We start from the raw sequence: 21,837 nt of genomic DNA, 5'->3' as shown, positions 1-21,837 counted from the left end.
GTCCTTTCGTACTCCAGGTAAAGCAAAAGGTCAGGCGTACCCAAAGCAAGCTCGTGCTTCCAGACCTGCCAAGCCCAGACCGAAGCGTGCCTGGGCCGCCCATCAGCCTGCTTCCATAACTGACAAGCCTGCCACATGACGGGGCGTGCCTCCCACTGGGGGATCCCAAGGTGGGGGACCTACTTCTAGGTTTTGCCCATGAATGGTTGCAGACCACTTCGGATAACTGGGTAAGGGAAGTCGTCACTCGAGGTTACGCCATACCTTTCAAGAATCGTCCCCCTCATCGATTTTGTTTGACAGATGTGCCTCTGGATCCGGCAAAAGCATACACTTGGCATTTGGTGGTGCACTCCCTCCTGTCCACCGGAGTGGTGGTACAGGTTCCTCTAGCTCAAAGAGGCAACGGGTTCTATTCAATGCTGTTCCTAGTCCCGAAAACCGGACGGGTCCTCACGGCCCATTCTCAATCTGAAGTCCTTGAACAAGCATGTGCGGGTCTCCCAACTTTCGTATGGAAACTCTGCGCTCTATTGTTCTGGCCTTGGAGCCTGGGGACTTTATGGTCTCCCTGGACATACAGGATGCCTTCCTGCATATTCCTATTGCGGTATCTCATCAGCAGTACCTGAGGTTTGCGGTGGGCAACCTACATTACCAATTTCGGGCGTTACCCTTTGGTTTGACAACGGCTCCCCGAGTTTTCACCAAAGTTATGGCGGTCATGACAGCTTCACTCCGCCGTCAAGGGGTCAGGATCCTGCCGTATCTGGATGAATTGTTGATCCTGGCGAATTCCCCAGATCTTCTCCTGTGTCATCTCGATCTGACGGTCCAGTGCATGAAAGCCCACGGGTGGCTGATCAACTGGAAGAAATCCTCCCTGGTTCCTGCTCGGAGCATGGTACACCTGTGAGCGTTATTGGACACTCACAACCAGCAGTTGTTCCTGTCTAAGGAGAAAGTCCTGAAACTTCAGGACAGGATTCAATGCTTCCTATCTCGTCCGCAAGTGTTGATTCATTCGGCAATGCAAGTGCTAGGTCTCATGGTGTCGGCTTTCGACATGGTGGAGTATGCTCAATTCCATTCTCGCCCTCTGCAGAAGTTGATTCTGTCCAAGTGGGACGGCCTGCCTCACCGGATCAGGTTTCACATGATCTCCTTGTCTCCGGGGGTCCTCCTGTCACTGAGCTGGTGGCCCCAGGACCAACGGTTGTGCAGGGGCCGTCCCTTCTGGATATCCAACTGGGTCCTGCTGACGACGGATGCCAGTCTAAGAGGTTGGGGAGCAGTGTTGGAAAAGCACTCTCTTCAGGGTCGGTGGACCAAGGAGGAGTCTCTACTCCCGATAAATATTCTGGAACTGCGGGCAGTGTTCAATGCGTTGACAATGGCCCAGCATCTCATACAGAACAGACCTGTTCAAGTAGAATGGACAATGCCACTACAGTGACTTACAGCAATCAGAGCGGCTCTCGAAGCCGCATGGCATTGAGGGAAGTATCACAGATTCTTCAGTGGGTGGAACATCATCTGCCAGCCATATCGGCAGTGTTTATTCTGGGCGTCCTAAACTGGGAAGCGGACTTTCTCATTCATCAGGACGTACATGCCAGAGAGTGGAGCCTCCATCCAGAAGTGTTTCAACTCCTCGTGGACAAGTGGGGCCTTCCAGATGTGGACCTGATGGCATCTCGACACAATCACAAGGTTCCAGTTTTCGGAGCAAGGACAAGGGATCCTCAAGCTGCGTTCGTGGACGTTCTGGCAATACCATGGAACTTTCAGCTACCTTATGTGTTCCCTCCGGTGTCACTCCTGCCCAGAGTAATACGGAAGTTCAAGCAAGAAGGCGGAAACCTACTTCTGGTTGCTCTAGCATGGCCCAGATGGCACTGGTTCTCCGATCTACTGGGACTCTCGTGGGATCGTCCCCTTCTACTTCCACAACGACCGGACCTCCTCGTTCAGGGCCCTTGTGTTTACCAGGATTTGGCCCATCTGGCATTGACGGCGTAGCTCTTGAAGCTTCCGTCCTGAGGGCCAAGGGTTTTTCTGAGGTGGTCGTTCAAACTGTGTTGAAGGCCCGTAAGCCGGCTTCTGCTCTGATCTACCATAGGGTCTGGAATGCTTACTTCACTTGGCGTGCGTCTCATAATCATGACATTTCGAAGTTTAGTACGGCCAAACTATTGGCCTTTCTACAACAGGGCCTGGACTTAGGCCTGCGTCTGGCCTCCCTCAAGGTTCACATCTCTGCCATCCCTCAAGGTTCACATCTCTGCTTTGTTCCTTTGGTTTCAGAGAAAGATAGTTACCCTACCTGATGTCCATACATTCACTCGGGGTTTGCAGCGGATTCAGCCTACATATGTGCCACCTGTGGCCCCTTGGGACTTGTCGTGGTTTTGGAGGCCTTGTAAGAGTCTCCGTTTGAGCCCTCTTGCCTTTGCTGACCTTAAGTGGCTGTCCCTTAAGGTCCTCTTCTTGCTGGCGATTGTTTCAGATAGAAGGGTATCGGACTTGGGTGCCTTATCCTGTAAGTCTCCCTATTACATTTTTCACCGTGAACGGCCGGTTCTTAGAATGCGGCCAGGTTATTTGCCTATGGTGGTGTCTTCCTTCCACCTTAACCAGGAGATTGTGGTTCCGGCTTTTAATTCTCCTGAGTTGTCTTCCAAAGAGCGGTCTTTGGATGTGGTACGGGCTCTCCGTATCTATGTGAAGAGAACTACCTCTTTTAGGAAATCTGATTCTCTTTTTGTGTTGTTTGGTTTTCACAAACGTGGCTGGCCTGTTTCCAAGCAATTGGCCAGGTGGATTAGAATGGTGATTGCACATGGTTATGTACAGGCTGGTCATCCGGTTCCTGCTACCATTAAATCCCATTCTACTTGGTCGGTTGGACCTTCTTGGGCGGCCCACCATGGTGCGACCCTTGAACAGTTGTGCAAGAGGGCAACATGGTCCTCTGGGAACACGTTTATAAGGTTCTATGCCTTCGATACTTCCGCCTCCCAGGATGCTTCCTTTGGACACCGGGTTGTTGTACTCGCTACAGTGCTTCCCCTCCCATAAGGAACTGCTTTAGGATATCCCCGATGTTAATCCTTGTGGAGCCCAGTGTACCCTGCAGCAGAAAACAAGATTTATGGTAAGAACTTACTGTTGTTAAATCTGTTTCTGCGAGGTACACTGGGCTCCACAAGGCGTCCACCCTTACGCACTTAGCTTCTTTGGATTGGTATTGGCATTAGCCGCTGACACCCTTTCCTGTGGGGAGTGTGCGGTGTACTTGGCTACGAGCGATTGTCATCTCTGATACCTGCTACTGCATTGGGCTGGTTAACGAAACTGAGCTCCTGTGCACGGAGGTGGGGTTATAGAGGAGGTGGCGCAGTGTATCTTGGGAACAGTCAAAAGCTTTGAGCCTGTTGGTACCCCGGATCAAGATCCTACTCTACATCCGATGTTATCCTTGTGGAGCCCAGTGTACCACGCAGAAAGATTTAACAACGGCAAGTTCTTACCATAAATATCTTTATTTTTTGGTTATTTAGATAGAACGTCTGTCTGATATTAAGGCAGAAGATATAGAGGAAGAAGAAGAGACGTATGTGAATGATATAAAGGCAGAAGATACAGAGGGAGAAGAAGAGACGTATGTGACTGATATAAAGGCAGAAGATATAGAGGGAGAAGAAGAGACGTATGTGACTGATATGAAGGCAGAAGATATAGAGGAAGAAGCAGAGACGTATGTGAGGGGTGATCAGCAGTGTAAGGAGGAGGAGATCCCTACAGATATCAGCACAGGTGAGTAATAAACACTTATTACAGAAGTCACATTCTCATTGCTCAGTCACTACAGCAATCTCTTATCCTACACCCTCCTCCGCCATCAGCCCTATTCTCAGTTGGGTGTTTCTAACCCAAGGCTATCCATGACAAATATCACATAGAGAGTTATTACACACTTATTATAATGTTATTAAAAGTAACAAGCAGAAGTTTATTATTAGTGATTATATAGAAATGTGTATATATGTATGTATGTATGTATATAATATAATTAGTATTGTTTTTTGTGGAGTGCCTAATTTATATGCATTTTGTTAGATGATGCAGGTATGAAATATTTCCTGCTATACAGTAGACCTGAGCCCACCAAATACAATTCGTATAAGATTCAGAAATAAAATGAAATTTGAATCTAGAACTTCAAGTAAAACAGATTAAAAGCTTATCACAAGTACATATCTGTATAATCATAAGACAAGCATTTTGCACTTGTTGTCACCCTTGCATGGGTGGGCTTGTTCTTATCCACTCCAATTCACTCTAAATCCAAATTGCGTGTCTTCCAACGCGTTTCGTCAATAGCGACTTCTTCAGGGGTGTTTTCTGTTAAAGGCTTTATTCTCAAATATCAGTGTAGACTTGAAATAATTGTGTAACCTTCAGACGGTAATTGTGGACTTGTTCATGATGAACACATTCCTAATTACTTGTGAATAATAGTTCCTGCTCTGTGCAGTTCTGAGGTTATGACTTTAGGGAATGTAATGGCCAGATCCAATATTGCTCAATCTAAGGTTTCCCAGTAGCCTTACTACATACATAAATGTGTCTTGCACTCACTATATTAACTAACAATAATAAACAGTGGAGTTTTAGTTCATGTATTGCTCAGTGCATTTAAGCCTGCAGCCCCGACAAGGGACCCCACTATACTGCAGGTGCTACTCTATTGCTCAAAATAATTACCATAAAAACAGCTATCACATTAGTGTTAAACTTTAGGTATGCTCTCAGTGGCGGAACAGTTGCCGAAAGGCTTGGATTGGTTTTCAGAGCACCAGTCTGACGTGCTACCACATCTCACGTGGCCCTCCAATTCACCAGATCTGGGACTGCTTGGCTGGGTCCGGCATTGTACTGTTGGTGCATTTCCTGATGCGTTTGGAATGATTGATGGTTGCTAGGCGCTTTAAATGCCTGTGGTCCTGATTTGTCATGATCTGCATTCGCCCACTGTTCCGCCGCTGAGATTCTTGGTGTCCATACTTCTTCCACTGTAGATGGATACTACTCACTGTCTACAAGGGATCACCAACAAACAAATGCCGGTCTCGGCCAAAACCAATGGCTCCCTTTTGCCAGTCGCATCACGTGCACGACCCATGGTTCCATCTGAAAAAGAAACAATATCTCAACAAATTTGCATTGTATCAATACCTCAGACATTCACAATGATCATCCAGTAGTTGTAGTGTCACCATCTACACGCATGTGCACATCAGTGTTTTGTTTGGTGCGGCAGGAGCCAGACCATGGTCAGAGGGCTGCTGTTTTTTTAGCAGCCATAAGTTTTCTTATTTCTCATACGTCCTAGAGGATGCTGGGGTCACTTCAGAACCATGGGGTATAGACGGATCCGCAGGAGACATGGGCACTTTAAGACTTTTCCAGAGTGTGAACTGGCTCCTGCCTCTATGCCCCTCCTCCAGACCTCAGTTTAGAATCTGTGCCCAGGCAGACTGGATGCACTCCAGGGGAGCTCTACTGAGTTTCTCGGGAAAAGACTTGTTAGGTTTTTTATTTTCAGGGAGCACTGCTGGCAACAGTCTCCCTGCTTCGTGGGACCTAGGGGAGGATGTAGGAACCAACTTCTGTGAGTTTCATGGCTCTGCTTCTAAGCTGACAGGACACCATTAGCTCCTGAGGGGTACAGAACGCTAGCTGCGGCTATGTGCTCACTCCCACAGCCTGCCGTCACCCCCCTTACAGCGCCAGAAGTCAGAAGACAGGTGAGTAAGAGGAAAAGACTCTTCAACATCGGGACGGCTAGAAAGGTACCGCGCAGCGGGCGGGAACGCTGTGCGCCATGCTTCCACACACACAGGTACTGCAGGGTGCAGGGCGTGGGGGGAGGGGGGGTGCCCTGGGCAGCATGAACCCTTATAGGACTGGCAGATTAGGGGCATAAGTTGCTGCGGCACAGTCCTACCCCACGCCAGTATAAACATGAGTCTAAGTCTGAGTGAAAGCGCGCCATTACGGGGGCGGGGCTTCTTCCTCAGACAGCCAACACACTGCTCAGCGCCATTTTCTCTCCCTCCAGGCTGCAGAGAAGACCGCTGGTCCTCCTCCACTGCTGAAACAAGTATCCGGGTGTAAAACGGGGGGGGGGGGGGGGGGGGCGCAGTGAAATTTGGTGCTATGTACATTGTGTAATTATAAAAGCACTGCAGCTCTGTAGGCATTTTGTGTTTCACAGACAATTACTGGCGCTGAGTTGTGAGCTGGCAATTCCTTCTGTATCCTTCTGACAGATTTTACTGTGGGTCTGTCCCCTATAAGCCCCGGAGTGTCTGTGGTGTGGTGTACACGCGTGTGACATGTCTGAGGCAGGGAGTTCTTCCCCTGAGGAAGCCATTATGGGGACACAGGGTTGTAATGTGATGTCGCTACCGGCACACCATGAGCCTGAATGGGTGAAAGAATTACGTGATAGTGTGAATCATATCAGTAAGAGATTGAATAAGTCTGAGTCTCATGCAGAAACTTGGAGAAAGTCTGTGGAAGATGTGATTTGTCAAAACTCTGTGTTTTCAACCACAGGGGATCCCTCTGGGTCCCATAAGAGGTCATTTGCTCAGGTTATACAGACCGACACGGACGCTGATTCCTGTGTCGACACTGGTGATTCCAGGGCAATAGATCCAAAATTAGCTAAAAACATTCAGTACATGATTGTGGCTATAAAGGAGGTGTTAGAGGTTACGGAGATCCCTTCTTTACCTCAGCAGAAGGTTTACCTCTATAAAGAAAAGAAAACTAATGTAACGTAAGAGACTGTTAGAATGATGGGCACCGAGCAGAGCGGAGTAGAGAGCGGAGATAGACCCCTTTCCTAGGCTATCGGTCAGGAGCAGGTGGGCCGGAGACTTCCGAAGGAGAGGCGGAGCAGCCCCAAACTGAGACGTGCAAGCATGGCGAAGCTGAATATATCTGTAATAGTAGGATGCGGGTATATTGAACTCAGTTCGCATTTGTCCAAAGGAAATGAATGTACCCGAGGAATATAAGTGATTAATGGAGAGAACCCCCCAGCGTCCCCACACCGAACCTACATGTAGGGATGTGAAGTGTGTGAGAGCCCGAGTGTGCATCAATGGGGTGTCAGGATCCCATCCCTCTCCTTCTAACATGGAGTGTATCTGTCTCCAAACCATAATTGCTTGTTTGACCAGCGGCATCTTTAGGAGTGCTACATTATCACTAAGTAGGAGCTGAAGGGGTGTCAAATTTATGTTAAGCGCTAGTAAGACGTTAGAGATTAATAGGTCCCTGGACGGAACAGATACCCAAGGAATTAGGTGGAACAGCTGAGCTGCTAAGTAATAAAATCTAAGTTTCGGGAGAGCCAGCCCACCCGAGTCCCGGGACCTAGTTAAAGTATCCAGTCCAATCCTAGCTCTACGGTTAGACCACACCAGTGAAGACAAGATACCATCTATGATACCAAATAGTTTCTGGGGGAGGTAGACGGGGGAATGTTGGAGGACATATAGCATTTTAGGTAATACAACCATTTTAATTAGATTTATCCTACCCGTAACTGTAAGTGGCAGTTTACTCCACACCCTGATACGGGACCGCAGATAGTCTATTTGTGGGTGTATATTCAGCTCAATAAATTGCGTGGACTGGTTAGTAACCCATACCCCCAGGTATTTGAAGGAGTCCACCCAGCGAAGCGGCAGGCCCCCGGGGGGGCAGACAGGACAGGGGCCTCTTAGCGGAAGGACACAGGACTTGTCCCAATTGATGGACAGACCAGAGAATCCCCCAAAAGTGACAATAATTTCCAGAATATGAGGCATATTAGCAGAATAATCAGGTACGAACAACAATATGTCGTCTGCATAAAGAGCAATTTTGTCTGTCCTGCCACCCAACCGGAGGCCCGCCACCCGCGGGGAAGATCTAACAATGCCGGCCAGAGGCTCTATTGCTAGAGCAAATAAGATTGGGGACAGAGGACAGCCCTGCCTTGTCCCTCTCTGTAGGGAGAAAGATGAGGATATATGGCCATTAACTGATACCCTAGCCCGGGGTGCAGAGTAAAGTAACTGGACCCACTTTTTAAAAATAGGTCCGAACCCAAATCTGTCCATCGTCCCCCACAAGAAGCCCCACTCCACAGAATCAAATGCCTTAGCTGCATCCAGGGATACTATAGCTGAGGAGCAGGACCCCTCGCGAGGGGCTTGGAGCTGCGTGTAAAGTCTACGTAAGTTAGGTAAAGTGGACCGGCCCAGCATGAACCCTGATTGATCTTCGTGTATCAATTGTAGAATCACCTCACTGAGCCTTGTTGCTAGAATTTTAGCTAAAATCTTAACGTCAGTTGTCAGCAAGGAGATCGGGCGGTAAGATTCGACCCGTGTTGGGTCCTTATCTGGCTTAAGGAGGACTATAATTAGGGCCTCAGCCATAGAGTCAGGCAGCCGACCCTGTACAAACAGTGTATTATATAGAGTAAGGAGTTTAGGGCCATAAAAGGGTAAGTGCTTTTTATAAAGTTCCAGGGGGATTCCGTCAAGGCCCGGGGTTTTCCCTCCAGGAAATGAGTTAATCGCTGATTCCACCTCAGTCAGTGTCAAGGGGGAGTCCAGAAAAGCTGTAGCGTCTTGGGACAGCCTGGGTAATGAAATATCAGCCAAATACGCCTCTATTTCGGTCTCGGAGTGGGTAAGCCTAGAGCTGTACAGTCGTCTATAGTAATCTGCAAAGACCCCCACAATATCAGGCGTGTTAGAATGAGTAGTTTTGTCATTGGTACAAATTACAGACACCGTGTTAGATGCTCTATCTGCACCCGCCAACACTGCCATGAAGCTACCAGACCTATCGCCCGTTGCGTAGTACGTGTGTTGAGCATAGAGTAGGCGGTATTTAGCCTTCTCAGCCAGACATTCACGCCACTCAGCCTGCGCAAGCAGCCACCTCTCCCTCGTAGTATCCAGACCATCAGTCATATACTGCAGCTCCAGCTTCCTACATCCTGCTTCAAGGTTACGCTCATCCCGGGCATAGCCAGATTTCAAAGCTGCCACTCTCTTGATCAGGGTGCCACGGACATGTGCCTTAAAGGCATCCCATAGTATTGTATCAGACACCGAACCCTGATTTTCCCGCAAAAAGACCTCCCATATCTCCTCCAACTCCGCACCGGTGCCCATCTGGGTCAACCAAAAGGGATTAAACCTCCAAAACCGCACCCCCCTAACATCTCCCATATCTAGACTAAGGATTACCGGGGAATGGTCTGATATGCCCCTAGTAGCATAGTGAACATCAATCACCCGCGGCAGCAGGCCCCTAGAGGTGAGTGCCAGATCTATCCTAGAAAAGGATAAGTAGGTAGGAGAAAAACATGTATACTGTCGTGTACCAGGATGACGAGCCCTCCATGCATCAACCAAGCCCAGACTGTCTACCAGTAGCGCAAAGTCCCTCCTCCGCGTCACCGGAGCATCAGGGGACCTTCTAGTTCGATCTAGAGCATGGTCGAGGACATTATTAAAGTCTCCAAGACAGACTATTGCAACATTCGGATACATCGCTATAAACTCAGCTGCCTTTCTGAGAACCGCCGGAGAATAAGGGGGCGGTATATAAACAGCCAGGATAAGTACAGACATAGCATAAACTTTGCATTTTATAAAGACATATCTGCCCCACTGGTCCAGTTGGACCTGATCAAGAACAAACGGGACCGACCTTCTAACTAGGATCGACACACCCCGTGAATGTGTCGTGTGGGTGGAGTGGTAAGCCCATCCCACCCATGGTTTCTTAAGAGCAAGGACTTTTGCCCCCACTAAGTGGGTCTCCATGAGGCAAATAACATCTGCAGCATATTGTTTCACATGTCGAAGCACTAGTGAACGCTTGACCTTATCGTTTAGCCCCCGGACGTTCCAGGATATTAATTTGAGTTGGTTAGAGGCCATAAGTCAGGACACTCCATAGTATACGGTCGGTCCCGCGTATCCCCGCCAGACCCTCTACTTCAAAACTAGATGCAGTAGTAAAAATCAATAACCCCATAGCGTCTGCAACACATACAAGAAATGAAAAAAAGGAAACAAACAACAAAATACGTTCCCTCCCATCCTGCCCCCCCCCCCCCACCCTGTATACCCTCCCGAACTGAGGCATACCTTCCCCCATTAACCTGTTCCCTTACAACAAAGAGAAAAAACACAAAAAACAAAAATTAGCCTAACATGTGAGGGCAATGAGTAAAATGGCCCAAAGACAAAAAGCGTAGGTCCCCCTCCCTTAGCTAGAAAAGGTGAGGAGATCCCACCCCGAGCCCTAAACAGAGACATCAACAAGCCGAGTAATGCACTGCGATATGGATAACAGTAAGAAGTACCAGCCTAGACATAGGACTTTACATCACACATTAAGGATCAGGAGCAAGCGCCCGTCTGGCCGGGGCCCATCGATCCAACCACAGGGCAGCGTCCCGAGGTGTAGCAAAAAATCTTGATTCTCCATCCGCCACTACCCTCAGCCTAGAGGGAAACAGCATTGCATATTGTAGATTAAGTTCCCTGAGGCGTCTTTTAATCGGAACAAATTGTGCACGCTCCTTTTGTACCTCCAGCGCAAAGTCCGGAAACACTGAAATTTTGGAGCCATTCCACATCAGGGGTCCCTTGGTGCGTGCCAAGGATAGAACTGCATCTCGATCTCGATAGTGAAGGAATTTCGCTATGAGTGTGCGCGGCGGCGCACCCGGCGGCAACGGCCTGAAAGGAATTCTGTGGGCTCGTTCCACCGTGAAGAATGGCGTGAAGGATTCAACTCCAAGAGAATTTTTCAGCCAAGATTCCACGAACTGCTCAGGGGAGCTGCCCTCCTCTTTTTCCGGGAGCCCCACAAAACGGATGTTATTCCTTCTCAGTCTGCCTTCCATGTCTAGCATCTTGCTTTTAATATCGGACAGCTGACCATCCATGGCGGTGACACGGGAGCTAAGCGGGGGGAATTTATCCTTTAGCGTGGATGTTCGTGTCTCGACCTCACCGACCCGCTCTCTAATCTTTTGGATATCGTGGTGGATTATGGTCAGGTCGGCTTGTACTTGGCCTATCTTGTCAGAGAGACGGGATTCGCTAGCCGCCAGGGCTTCCAACACTTTATGCAGCACATCATCCGAGGCAGCGCCGGAGGATGTCGAGTGGCTGGGGGACCCCGGTGTCGGGGCGTCTCCACCCCCATCCGCCGCCGCCGCGCGCCCTCTGGGGGTATGCGAGTATTGTGCGAGCCGGGCCGCAGTCGATTTATGATGATTCTTCACCATTTTGTAGATATCTTATAGTAGTGCAGAATCAGTAGATCAGAGAGTATCAATCAGCAACCCAGAGGTTATGTGGTTCAGAATAACAGTGAAGTATGCACACCCTGGAAGCAGCAGGACACAGTCTCAGCTCCTCAGACCACCATATATAACAGATCAGTGCCTTTCCTCAGAAGCATGCAGGGGAGACCTCTGAGGAGGATACCCGACCCCTATAATATATGGGCTTCCCAGCCCAGGGCTATTTAGCACTCAAGTAGCACAGAAGATATGAGGGGGGGTTGAGGGTGTCTCGGTTTACTGCAGCACTGGAGGGAGCAAGGAAAACGGTGTACAGGGTCCAGCAGTCAGGTACCTTATTCCCCCATGTGAGGGGGGGACGCGGGCAGTACAGCACTCAGTAGCTGAGAGGATTATTGCAGGCTCCGGCAGGGTCACTCATGCGCTCCCCGTGTAATCAGCTCCAGCACAGCGCATTCTCCAGGGGCCGCGCCAGAGAGCCGGGACCGGAAGTCACGGCGCCATTTTAGGTGCAGAGGGAGGCCAGAAAGGAGAAACTTCGGCGCTCCGAGTCTCCGCAATCCGCGCCCGTCCGGCGGCTCACGACGGTCTCACTGCTGCCTCAGACCTTCCCCTGTCCGCCGATGTATTTTGGGCTCGGGGGGTCCACACAGGATGTCCAAACGGATATACGGGAGTGGAGAGCACTCACGCCGAGCTGCTACTCCATGTCCCGTTAGGCCACGCCCCCCCCGGCACTGTGGGATCTTAACGTGGTGTTGCAGTTCCTTCAATCACATTGGTTTGAACCTCTACAGGAGATAGAGTTAAAATTTCTCACTTGGAAAGTGGTCATACTGTTGGCCTTAGCATCCGCAAGGCGGGTGTCTGAGTTAGCGGCCTTGTCTCACAAGAGTCCTTACTTGATCTTCCATGAAGATAGGGCGGAGTTAAGAACTCGGCAGCAATTTCTTCCGAAGGTGGTTTTCTCTTTCCATATAAACCAGCCTATTGTGGTGCCAGTGGCTACTGACACCTTCTCTGCATCAAAGTCCCTAGATGTGGTCAGGGCTTTGAAAATTTATGTCGCAAGGACAGCTCAAATTTGGAAACCAGAGGCTCTGTTTGTCCTGTATGCTCCCAACAAGATTGGGTATCCTGCTTCTAAGCAGACCATTGCGCGCTGGATCAGAGGTACGATTCAGCACGCTCATTCCACGGCAGGATTGCCGTTACTGAGTTCGGTGAATGCCCATTCTACTGGAAAGGTGGGCTCTTCCTGGGCAGCTGCCCGGGGTGTCTCGGCGTTGCAACTTTGCAACCACGGGGGCAAACACGTTTGCCAAGTTTTACAGGTTTGATACCGTGGCCGATGATGACCTCAAGTTTGGTCAATCAGTGTTGCAGGGTCATCCGCACTTTTCTTCCCGTTCTGGAGCTTTGTTATAACCCCATGGTTCTGAAGTGACCCCAGCATCCTCTAGGACGTATGAATAAATAGGATTTTAATACCTACCGGTAAATCCTTTTCTCCTTGTCTGTAGAGGATGCTGGGCACCTGGCCCAGTGCGTACCTTACCTGCAGTTGTTAGTTGTTGTTACACAAGAGTTGTGTTACATTTCTTTTCAGCATGTTGCTGTGCATTTGTTCATGCCGTTGACATGTGTAACGTTGAATGCCCTGTTGTACGGCATGGTTGAAGTGTGAGCTGGTATGACTCTCACCGTTAACTTTATAATAAATTCTTTCCTCGAAATGTACGTCTCCCTGGGCACAGTTCCTATACTGAAGTGTGGAGGAGGGGCATAGAGGGAGTAGCCAGTTCACACTCTGGAAAAGTCTTAAAGTGCCCATGTCTCCTGCCGATCAGTCTATACCCCATGGTTCTGAAGTGACCCCAGCATCCTCCTACGGACTAGGAGAAAAGGATTTACTGGTAAGTATTTAAATCCTATTTTTATAGTATTACTATTTTTTTTGAGTGATCTTTCTAAAAAGCATCTTATACGCACCTTAGAGTCGCTCCAACAACTCCCCGCCGGGTCGCGACAAAGCTTACCCACGTGTACAGTGAGGCAGGCAGAGGTTCTGGTGAACCTTCATGGGCTACTTTGCACAGACATTATCCAATGTAGCTGAGCAGTTTATACCAGCTCCTATACCAGTGACAGGTTTCCCTATTAACCCTTACATGCAACATTCATTCTGAGGTTTATACACCTAGGGAATTGTCAGCCTCTCAAAAAAGCAGGCTGAAAGGCTGGTGGTAAGTAAATCACATAGACATGATACAACATCTTCACAGTCTACACATGTTTTAGATGAGGATTCGTTGGAGGATGAGGACTCATTGCACTTCGGAAGGTCTCAGCTCAGTGGACATACCTGAGCTAATTAGTGCTATTTAAGCCATTCTATCCTTAGAAGAGGCAGCAGAGCCTGTGTTAAAAACTAAGGCAACTGTGTTTAAACATCCCAAAACAGCTGATGGAAATTTTATGTTTACGCCCAGTAGGAAGTTAGAATTCCAAGAAATGGAATTCCAATTATCCTCGTCCAGCTGGGGAATGTTTAAAAAAAAAAAAAAAAGGGAGGTGGCTCCCAAAGTAGATTCGCAGGTCTTAGATTGGTGCAAAAATCTACATTACTTCTATTTACAACATCAATAAATGATGTCACGGGGGAGGGGGGGTGACTGGAAAGGCAGCAGGAAGCAGGATAAAGGAGCTCCTGCTTATATAGGTCCTTTCTGCCTTTTACAGCTGTCCTACGGGCTCTTTCAGGCCCTTTCTTGCCCCTCTGTGTGTTTTGTAGGTTGCGGAGCCATTCATCTGGATTTTGCAGGGTGCGGAGTACTCCCGGATCCGAAGCCGCGGACTGAAGTTGTGCAGTGTTCCCACCGCGGACCGGACCTCAACGAGGTAGCACTGCTACTCACCCAGGGCTGTGCGCCCTGTCCACTCTTGTGCCTAGCCGTACTGTTGGAATCGTGTGGAGAGGCTGACTGGAGATCAGCAGTGACCGCGGCTGGAGACAGAGCAGAGCTGCTCTCCCGGCATCTGATGCGGTGCATACTACGGGGATTGGTGGCCTCAGCAGGGACGCGTCAGGTTAGTCAGCTCACCTGTCCGCAGCCTGCCTTCTCCTACTGTCCGGCCGTTGAAGCCCTGAGTTGTGGCAGCGGGAAATACATGGAGCGCTTGCCTGTCATCTCTCCAGCAGTGTCCCGGCATCTCCCCTCTCCTCGTAACCCATGGTGCTACGGGGGAAATCTGGTGGAGCTGTGAATTATAGAGGACATACAGGTGTGGTTTCTGTGCAGCCAAATACGCTACCCTGTGCCCCTGCATCCTATTACCCTCTCCTCTCCTGCCTTATTACTGACCTGGTTCTCCCACCATAGCCGGACAGTTTCTTCTGATCTGGGCTTCCCTGCCAGAAGTGGCCATCTTGAAAACTGGCAATATAACCACATGCCCTCCTGAAACCAGCCGCTTCCCTGAGAGCTACAGACACTGCCAGCCCATGATCAGTGCCCTTCACTACAGCCTCAGTGATTTCTGGCAGGGACTTCTGCCGCTGCAGCCCTACCTGGGCAGTAAGTGGTCGCCTGAACTGCTTTTATTATTATTATTGCCTGGCCTCCACTCCTGCTCTGTCGACTCCCTCTGGTGGCAGACTGTGCTGACTACATCCTCCATACTGTTTGACTGCTGCTGGGGTTTTTTTCCCTCCTGCTCTTATCAATCCCCGTGAGATCCAATTAGAGCTCTTGGGGCATCAGTATAGCTACGGTGTAACAGTCCATGTGTCCAGGACAGTAGCAGGCTCCAGTTGCTGGCTCCTATAAATTACTTTACCGCTCAAGGATGGCATCTTCTTGCTATTACCCATAAACAACTGACCTCACAATGTTTCTGTAACCGATGGCCACTGGGGGTCTATGCTCACTGATGTCTCCCTATTTCCACACTTTAATACTTATGCTATGTTGCTACTGGCCTCCTGACCTTGTTCTCTAATCTCTGTAATGTTATGCTGAAGAATGGGCAGAACTGGAAAATCATCTCATAAGAAAGCTAAACCTCGTCCTTAACAGGAAACCTCTCAAACTGACTTGAGACCTTTTTCTTCTTCCTAATCAACTAACATTAAGTCCCAGTCCTGATCATTCAGAATCTTCTCCCATTCCGTCTTCTCCAAGTCCTTCCATGATGGCTTAAACCCATTGTTTAAACTCGTTGTTTAAACCCATGGCAAGCCAGTTGGGCTCACTACTTCTCTCGGTTCTCCTTTAAACTATTAACCGCCCAGGAACCTTAAATTGAAGAGCAGATGCACTTTCTCGTTCTTTTCAAACGGATGATTCACTCAACTCCTCTGAGAAACAATTTATTCTGAATCTGGCTTCATTTGCTTCAACTCGTACTGTTCCTCTACCTCCTCTGGGGAGAACTTTTGTAGCACCAAAATTTTGCAGGAAATTGCTTACTTGGGCTCATTCTTTATCTTTCATGGGTCATACCGGTGGTCATAAGACTCTCAAGTTCATTCAGCGATTCTACTGGTAGCCTCATCTTAAAACAGATGTCTTTGAATTTGAAGCAGTCTGTTCCAAGTGTGTTCAACAAAAGGTCCACGAACATCTCCCTCGGGTCTTCTTCATCCACTTTCAACACCTCAAAAGCTTTGGACTCGCATCTTTATGGATTTCATAACCGATTTGACAGTCTCCAGAAGGCACAACACCATTTGTGTCATTGTGGAATGATTTTCAAAGATGGCTCACTTCATACCCCTCACCAGTCTTCCCTCTGTTCCTCAGCTATCCAAATTGTTTTTCTCATAGATTTTTCATTTGCATGGCCTTCCACAGGAAATAGTTTATGATTGGGGTCCTCAATTCCTCGCCAAATCTGGAAAGCTCTCTGCTCTGTCCTAGGAATCAAGTTGAACTTCTCTTCAGCCCACCATCCCCAGACTGACGGACAGACTGAAAGAGTCAACCAATATCTGGAAACTTTCTTACGGATGTTCATGTCCCCTGCTCAGTAAGACTGGATGGATTACCTCCCATTTGCTGAGTTTGCATACAATAACCTATATCATTCTTCTACCAATTCCACTCCTTTCTTCATTAACTATAGTTTTCATCCACGAGTTCCTTCCTTCTAATCTCTCCCATCTCTTGAGGTTCCTGCTGCTGAATCCGCTCTTCGTCAGTTCACTAAGATTTGGAGTCAAATTCATAAGGCGCTACTTGAGACTTCCCAGAAATAAAAGACCTATGCTGATCAGAAACATAGGGCTGTTCCTAGTCTCAAAGTGGGAGATCGTGTTTGGATATCCACCAGAGACCTCAGACTCAAAGTTCCTACCAAAAAGTTTGCTCCAAGATTCATCGTTCCGTATCCTATTACGAGTGTTGAATCCTGTTTCTTACAAGGTGAAACTGCCTCCCTATTTGAAAATTCCCAATGCCTTCCACATTTCTCTGCTAAAGCCTCTTGTACTAAATCATTTTCGGGCATCTTTCCCTTAACCTCCCAAGGTTCAAGCTGCTCAAAATGAGGAATTCGAGGTTCATAAGTTTCTTGACTTCCGCAAGAGGTATGGTCGTCTCCAGTATCTCATAGATTGGAGAGGATATGGTCCGGAGGAAAGATCTTGGGTGGCTGCAGAGGATGTTCATGCTCCAAGACTGAGTTGTGCCTTTCATGCCAAGAATCCCACTAAGCAGCGTGGGTGTTCGGAGACCACCCTAAAAAGGGGGGTACTGTCAGCATCCGGAGTCTTACCACCGGTTCTGGTCCCTGTGGCTTTCCTCTTAGCTGGCTGGTGTCGCTGCGATGGATAGGAGCTACAGCAGCAAGGTCTTCCGGTGCGGCTGCTGGGTGTCTGGAGGCCGGGGTCCGGGTCCTGGGGAGCGGAGCATGGCAGCCGGAGGTGTCTGTTTCCAAGTGTCCTGTTACTGGAGTGCGGCGTCTGGGAGGCTGAGGCCAGAGGTAGTGGCTGTGTGCTGGTTCCACATGTGTCCTCTGTGCAGGGAGCCATCATGTTGGAGATCAATCCAAGACGATAGGTATCCCAGTTCGCGTCCAGCCAATCAGGTACAGGCTTCCCTTATAAAAAGGGGTTGATGCTTAGCTATGTTGCCAGTACTTCAAGTTACTTGCTGCTGTAAGGTGCCCTGCGCTCCCAGGTTAACCCCTGGTATCCTGGTTCTGTTGTGTCCGCCTGGTGGTCAGTTCTGTTATTGCAGTCCTTTGCTCCCAGTCCACCTGCTCTTATGGTTTAACCCCTGGTATCCTGATATCTGGCAGAGGGTCTCCGTTTGCGGATGGTGCTCACAGCGATCCTCTCTTCAGCATCGTTTACAAATCACAAGTCTCTTCTTCATTCAGTATTCTTCAGCATCGTTTACAAGTCATGTACCTTTTGTCTTTCAGAATTCACTCGGACGTCTCTCCTAGTCGTAGTGTATGATTTGCGGTCTCATTAAAACTGAATTCCTCTTTCTTCAGTGTATCATTCTCGGTCATTGTCCTCATTGCCTACCCCTCTACATCTTCAGGCCTAAGTATTCAATCCATGAGTAAGAACTACATTCAGCCACCTCATTTCCTTCCTTTGCCGATAGCTGCTCCCTCAGTCAATTATCAGTCGTCAGATCCCCAACTCAAGCCAAGCGTGACATGGAAGAAGGGGAATTCCTGGTTTCTCTGGCTATTAAGGATGCATATCTTCACATCCCAATATGGTCGCCTCTTTAGACTTACCTCAGGTTTGCACTGCAGGACAGTCACTACCAGGTCCAGGCCTTGCCTTTCGGCTTATCAACGGCACTGAGGGTGTTATCAGGGGTGATGGCAGAGATGTTGCTACAACTCCGCAAGCAGGAAGTGAAAATCATTCTATACTTGGGCGATCTCCTCATAATGGCTATATTCAGAGCACTTGATGGAAAAGATCAGCCTTCAAACACGACTACTCACGGATCATGGGTGGATTCTTAATCTGCAGAAATCCCACCTAGGACCTACGCAGAGGCTTCAGTTCCTGGTAATGATATTGGACACGGTGTCTCAGAAGGTGTTCCTTCCTATGGACGAGGCAAAGATAATTCAGACAATGGTATGTTCCATTTTGAAGCTGAACAAAATCTCGGTACATCTTTGCATAAGCTTACTGGGAAAGATAATGGCCGCCTACGACGCATTTCGGTAAGGAAGATTCCATGCATGACCATTCCAGCTGGATCTGCTGGACAAATGGTCTGGGTCACATCTGCACATACGCCAGATGATATGCCTTTCACCAAACGCCAGGGTTTCCCTCTTATGGTGGTTGCTGATCTCCCTCCTGGAGGGTCGACACTTCAGAATTCAGGATTGGATTCTGTTGACAACGGATGCGAGCCTCCATGGTTGGGCTGCAGTGACCCTAGGGGCTCGGTTCCAATGAAGGTGGTCTGACCAAGAGGCTTCCCTTCCGATAAAAGTTTTGGAACTCGGGGCGATTTACAATGCCCTTCTGCTGACCTCTTTTATATCCTTCAGTATCAGGCCATACAGGTATGGTTGGAAAATGCACCAACTGTGGCATACATAAACCAACAAGGAGGTCCAAACAGCAGAAATGCAATGAGGGAGGTGTCACAGATACTCCTCTGGATGGAGTGGAATTCCAAGGCCATTTCCACCATATTAATTCTGGGAGTAGACAATTGGGGAGCAGACTTCCTCAGTAGACATGATCTGCACCTGGGGGAATGGGGCCTCTACCTGCAAGTGTTTCAGCAGATATTTCATCGGTGTGGCTACCCGCAAATCGACTTGTTGATTTCTCAGCTTACCAAGAAGCTTCTGCGTTGCTGATCTGGGATGAGGGATACACAGGCCGCAGCAGTGGATGCTCTGGCGACACCGTGGATTTACCGGTTGGTGTACTTGTTCCCTCCAGTTCCTCTAATTCCAAGAGTTCTCAAAGAACTTAAGGGGACAGGGTTCAGGCAATTCTGATTGCCCCAGACTGGCCCCGCAGGGCCTGGTATGTAGACATTCTAGCCTTATTACTCGTAGGCCCCTGGCCTCTGCCAATTCAGGATGATCGTCTTACACAAGGGCCATTCATCTATCCAGACTTACCACTGCTACGTTTGATGCATTGGAAGTATATTGGGAGGATTTTTGCCAGGAAAGATTCCGGGCAAGGTTATCTCGACTATGCTCCAAGCCGGCCAGATGGTCACATCGAAACATTACCATCGCATATGGAAGAAATGTGTCTCTTGGTGTCAGGGTCAACCGTATTCTGCTGTGGATTTTCATCTGGGACATTCCTTGCACTTCCTGCAGGCTGTTGTGGATGTGGGCATACGTTTACGCTCCATAAAAGTTCAAATCTCAGCCTTGTCTTTTTTTCTTCCAGGGAAGTAGATTATAGTGGTACTATATAAATAGAAGGTAGTTTCACTTCCAGGCAAATGCTTCAATTTATTGTAGTGACCCCGGTCCAGCCGTCAGGACACTGTTATATTAAACCTTATTGAAGGCAGAAGGCAAAGCATTCAGTGGCCACGCACCAGGATCCAAAATGGCAGCCATCTCCCTCCCCAATATCACCGCTGGGCTCCGGTGACTGTGGGCAGCCCGTTCTGTCCCCAGCAGTAGCGGGAGCTACGCACCTGTGTTATCTGAAGAGCAAGTACTCCCGTCTGAGCCAAAAGCACCTTCAAGTCAGGTATCTGTCCGAAGCATGCAGGAAAGACTGGCCGCACATAGCCCCAGAATACAGCCCGTGGCTTCAGCAGCGTCACTAGGCTGCGGCAGTGAACAGTGCCCGGAGTGAGCAGAGCGAGCCGCTATAGGGCAGTAGGATTGGGGCATAAGGAAAAAAATACCCAGGGGTATTCGGGCGCTATGAGGCGAGGTGCTTGGCTAAGCAGCAGCCAGTATTTAGGGGAGTCACTCCCTATATGGTAACAATAGAAAAGAATAGGATGCTGCGCTATGAGAGGAAAGAACAGTACCATTCACTAAGTGTGTACATTTGAAAACAATTTATTAAAAAACAATAACTCTTTAAAAAGCAGTATTTTGTGCAAAATAAGCCAATTGTAAGCAAGGAATGATTTAGCCAATGATATAAGATGGATGAAGTTTACCCCAGGAAATTATTCAGGACTGATGTTTTGTATTCTCTAGGATCCGTTCCACATTTTGCCCATAGATGATATGTCCAGTTAAATTCCACTATAAAGAGTCCCTTTTAGATGGTATAGAGTCCAAATAAAAGTTCCATATGCCGCTAGAGGGTTATTGCAATATCCCATGTATGGTGGGTACCTCATGCGATGCGGAGATAGGATGGTGCCTCTCTAGGACTCCACTGGATAGCTGGTAGGTGATATGGGCTGGTTCGGGTCCAATTCCGGGTTGTCCTGTTCAAAAGGGTAAATGCCTGACGCGTTTCGCTGCATAAACCTTTGAAAAAGCTGCAAGGTTTATGCAGCGAACGTATCCTAGAGAATACAAAGTATCGCGGCAGCAGTATAGATTCTGATATGTAATTCTCTGTATCATACTTACCGTACACACATCATCCTTATTACTATTGAGAGAATAGAGGTAAGACACTGATGATGGGGATGTCCTTTTCTCGTAGTCTGTTGGGGATGCTGGGGTCCATTTAGTACCAGGGGGGCTAGACAAGTCCTTTGGGACCCACTGGCACTTTGAGAGTTTAATAGTGTAGGCTGGCCCCTCCCTCTATGCTCCTCCTACTAGACTTAGTCTAGAAACTGTGCCCGAGGAGACGGACATACTTCGAGAGAAGGAATTACACAGATAGTGGTGAGATTCACACCAGCTCACACATAACATAAGGCCAAACTAACCAACTTGGAACAATTCAGCAACAGCTGAACCAACAATACTGAACCAATTAACAATGCAGTAATACGAAGCACAGGGCGGGCACCCAGCATCCTCTATGGACTACGAGAAAAGGATTTATCGGTAGGTAATTAAAATCCTATTTTCTCTTACGTCCTAGAGGATGCTGGGATCCATTTAGTACCATGGGGATGTACCAAAGCTCCCAGTACAGGAGTGAGAGTACTGAGGTTCCTGCAGAACTGATTGGCGTCTGAGGACCTCAAGTTTGGTCAAAGTATAGAACTTGTAAAACCTAGCAAACGTGTTCGACCCTGACCAAGTAGCTGCTCAGCAAAGCTGAATAGCCGAGACACCCTGGGCAGCTGCCCAGGAAGAACCCACTTTACGGGTAGAGTGGGCCTGAACAGATTTTGGAATTGTCAATCCTGACGTGGAATAAGCATGCTGGATAGTAAGCCTGATCCAGCGTGAAATTGTCTGCTTAGAAGCAGGACACCCAATCTTGTTGGGTTCATAAAGTACAAATAGTGCGTCTGACTTCCTGTGACGAG

At 48.6% G+C, this 21,837-nt stretch overlaps 1 protein-coding gene across 3 annotated transcripts in view; it reads left to right on the top strand.

The window, feature by feature from the left end:
* LOC134984578 (oocyte zinc finger protein XlCOF22-like) overlaps positions 1-21,837 on the top strand; it is a 37,788-nt gene that overhangs the window by 2,953 nt on the left and 12,998 nt on the right. For 2 of the 3 annotated variants that reach the window (XM_063950132.1, XM_063950130.1), the window contains exon 3: positions 3,564-3,819. In XM_063950132.1, coding sequence (XP_063806202.1) covers positions 3,564-3,819 — 256 coding nt within the window. The remainder of the gene's footprint in view (positions 1-3,563; positions 3,820-21,837) is intronic. The other variant, XM_063950131.1, reaches the window with a different exon arrangement.

The sequence above is a fragment of the Pseudophryne corroboree genome (genome assembly GCF_028390025.1).
Source record: "Pseudophryne corroboree isolate aPseCor3 chromosome 3 unlocalized genomic scaffold, aPseCor3.hap2 SUPER_3_unloc_66, whole genome shotgun sequence".
Lineage (NCBI taxonomy): Eukaryota > Metazoa > Chordata > Amphibia > Anura > Myobatrachidae > Pseudophryne > Pseudophryne corroboree.
Note: the sequence above shows the minus strand (reverse complement) of the source record. Positions and strands in the feature narration are given on the sequence as shown.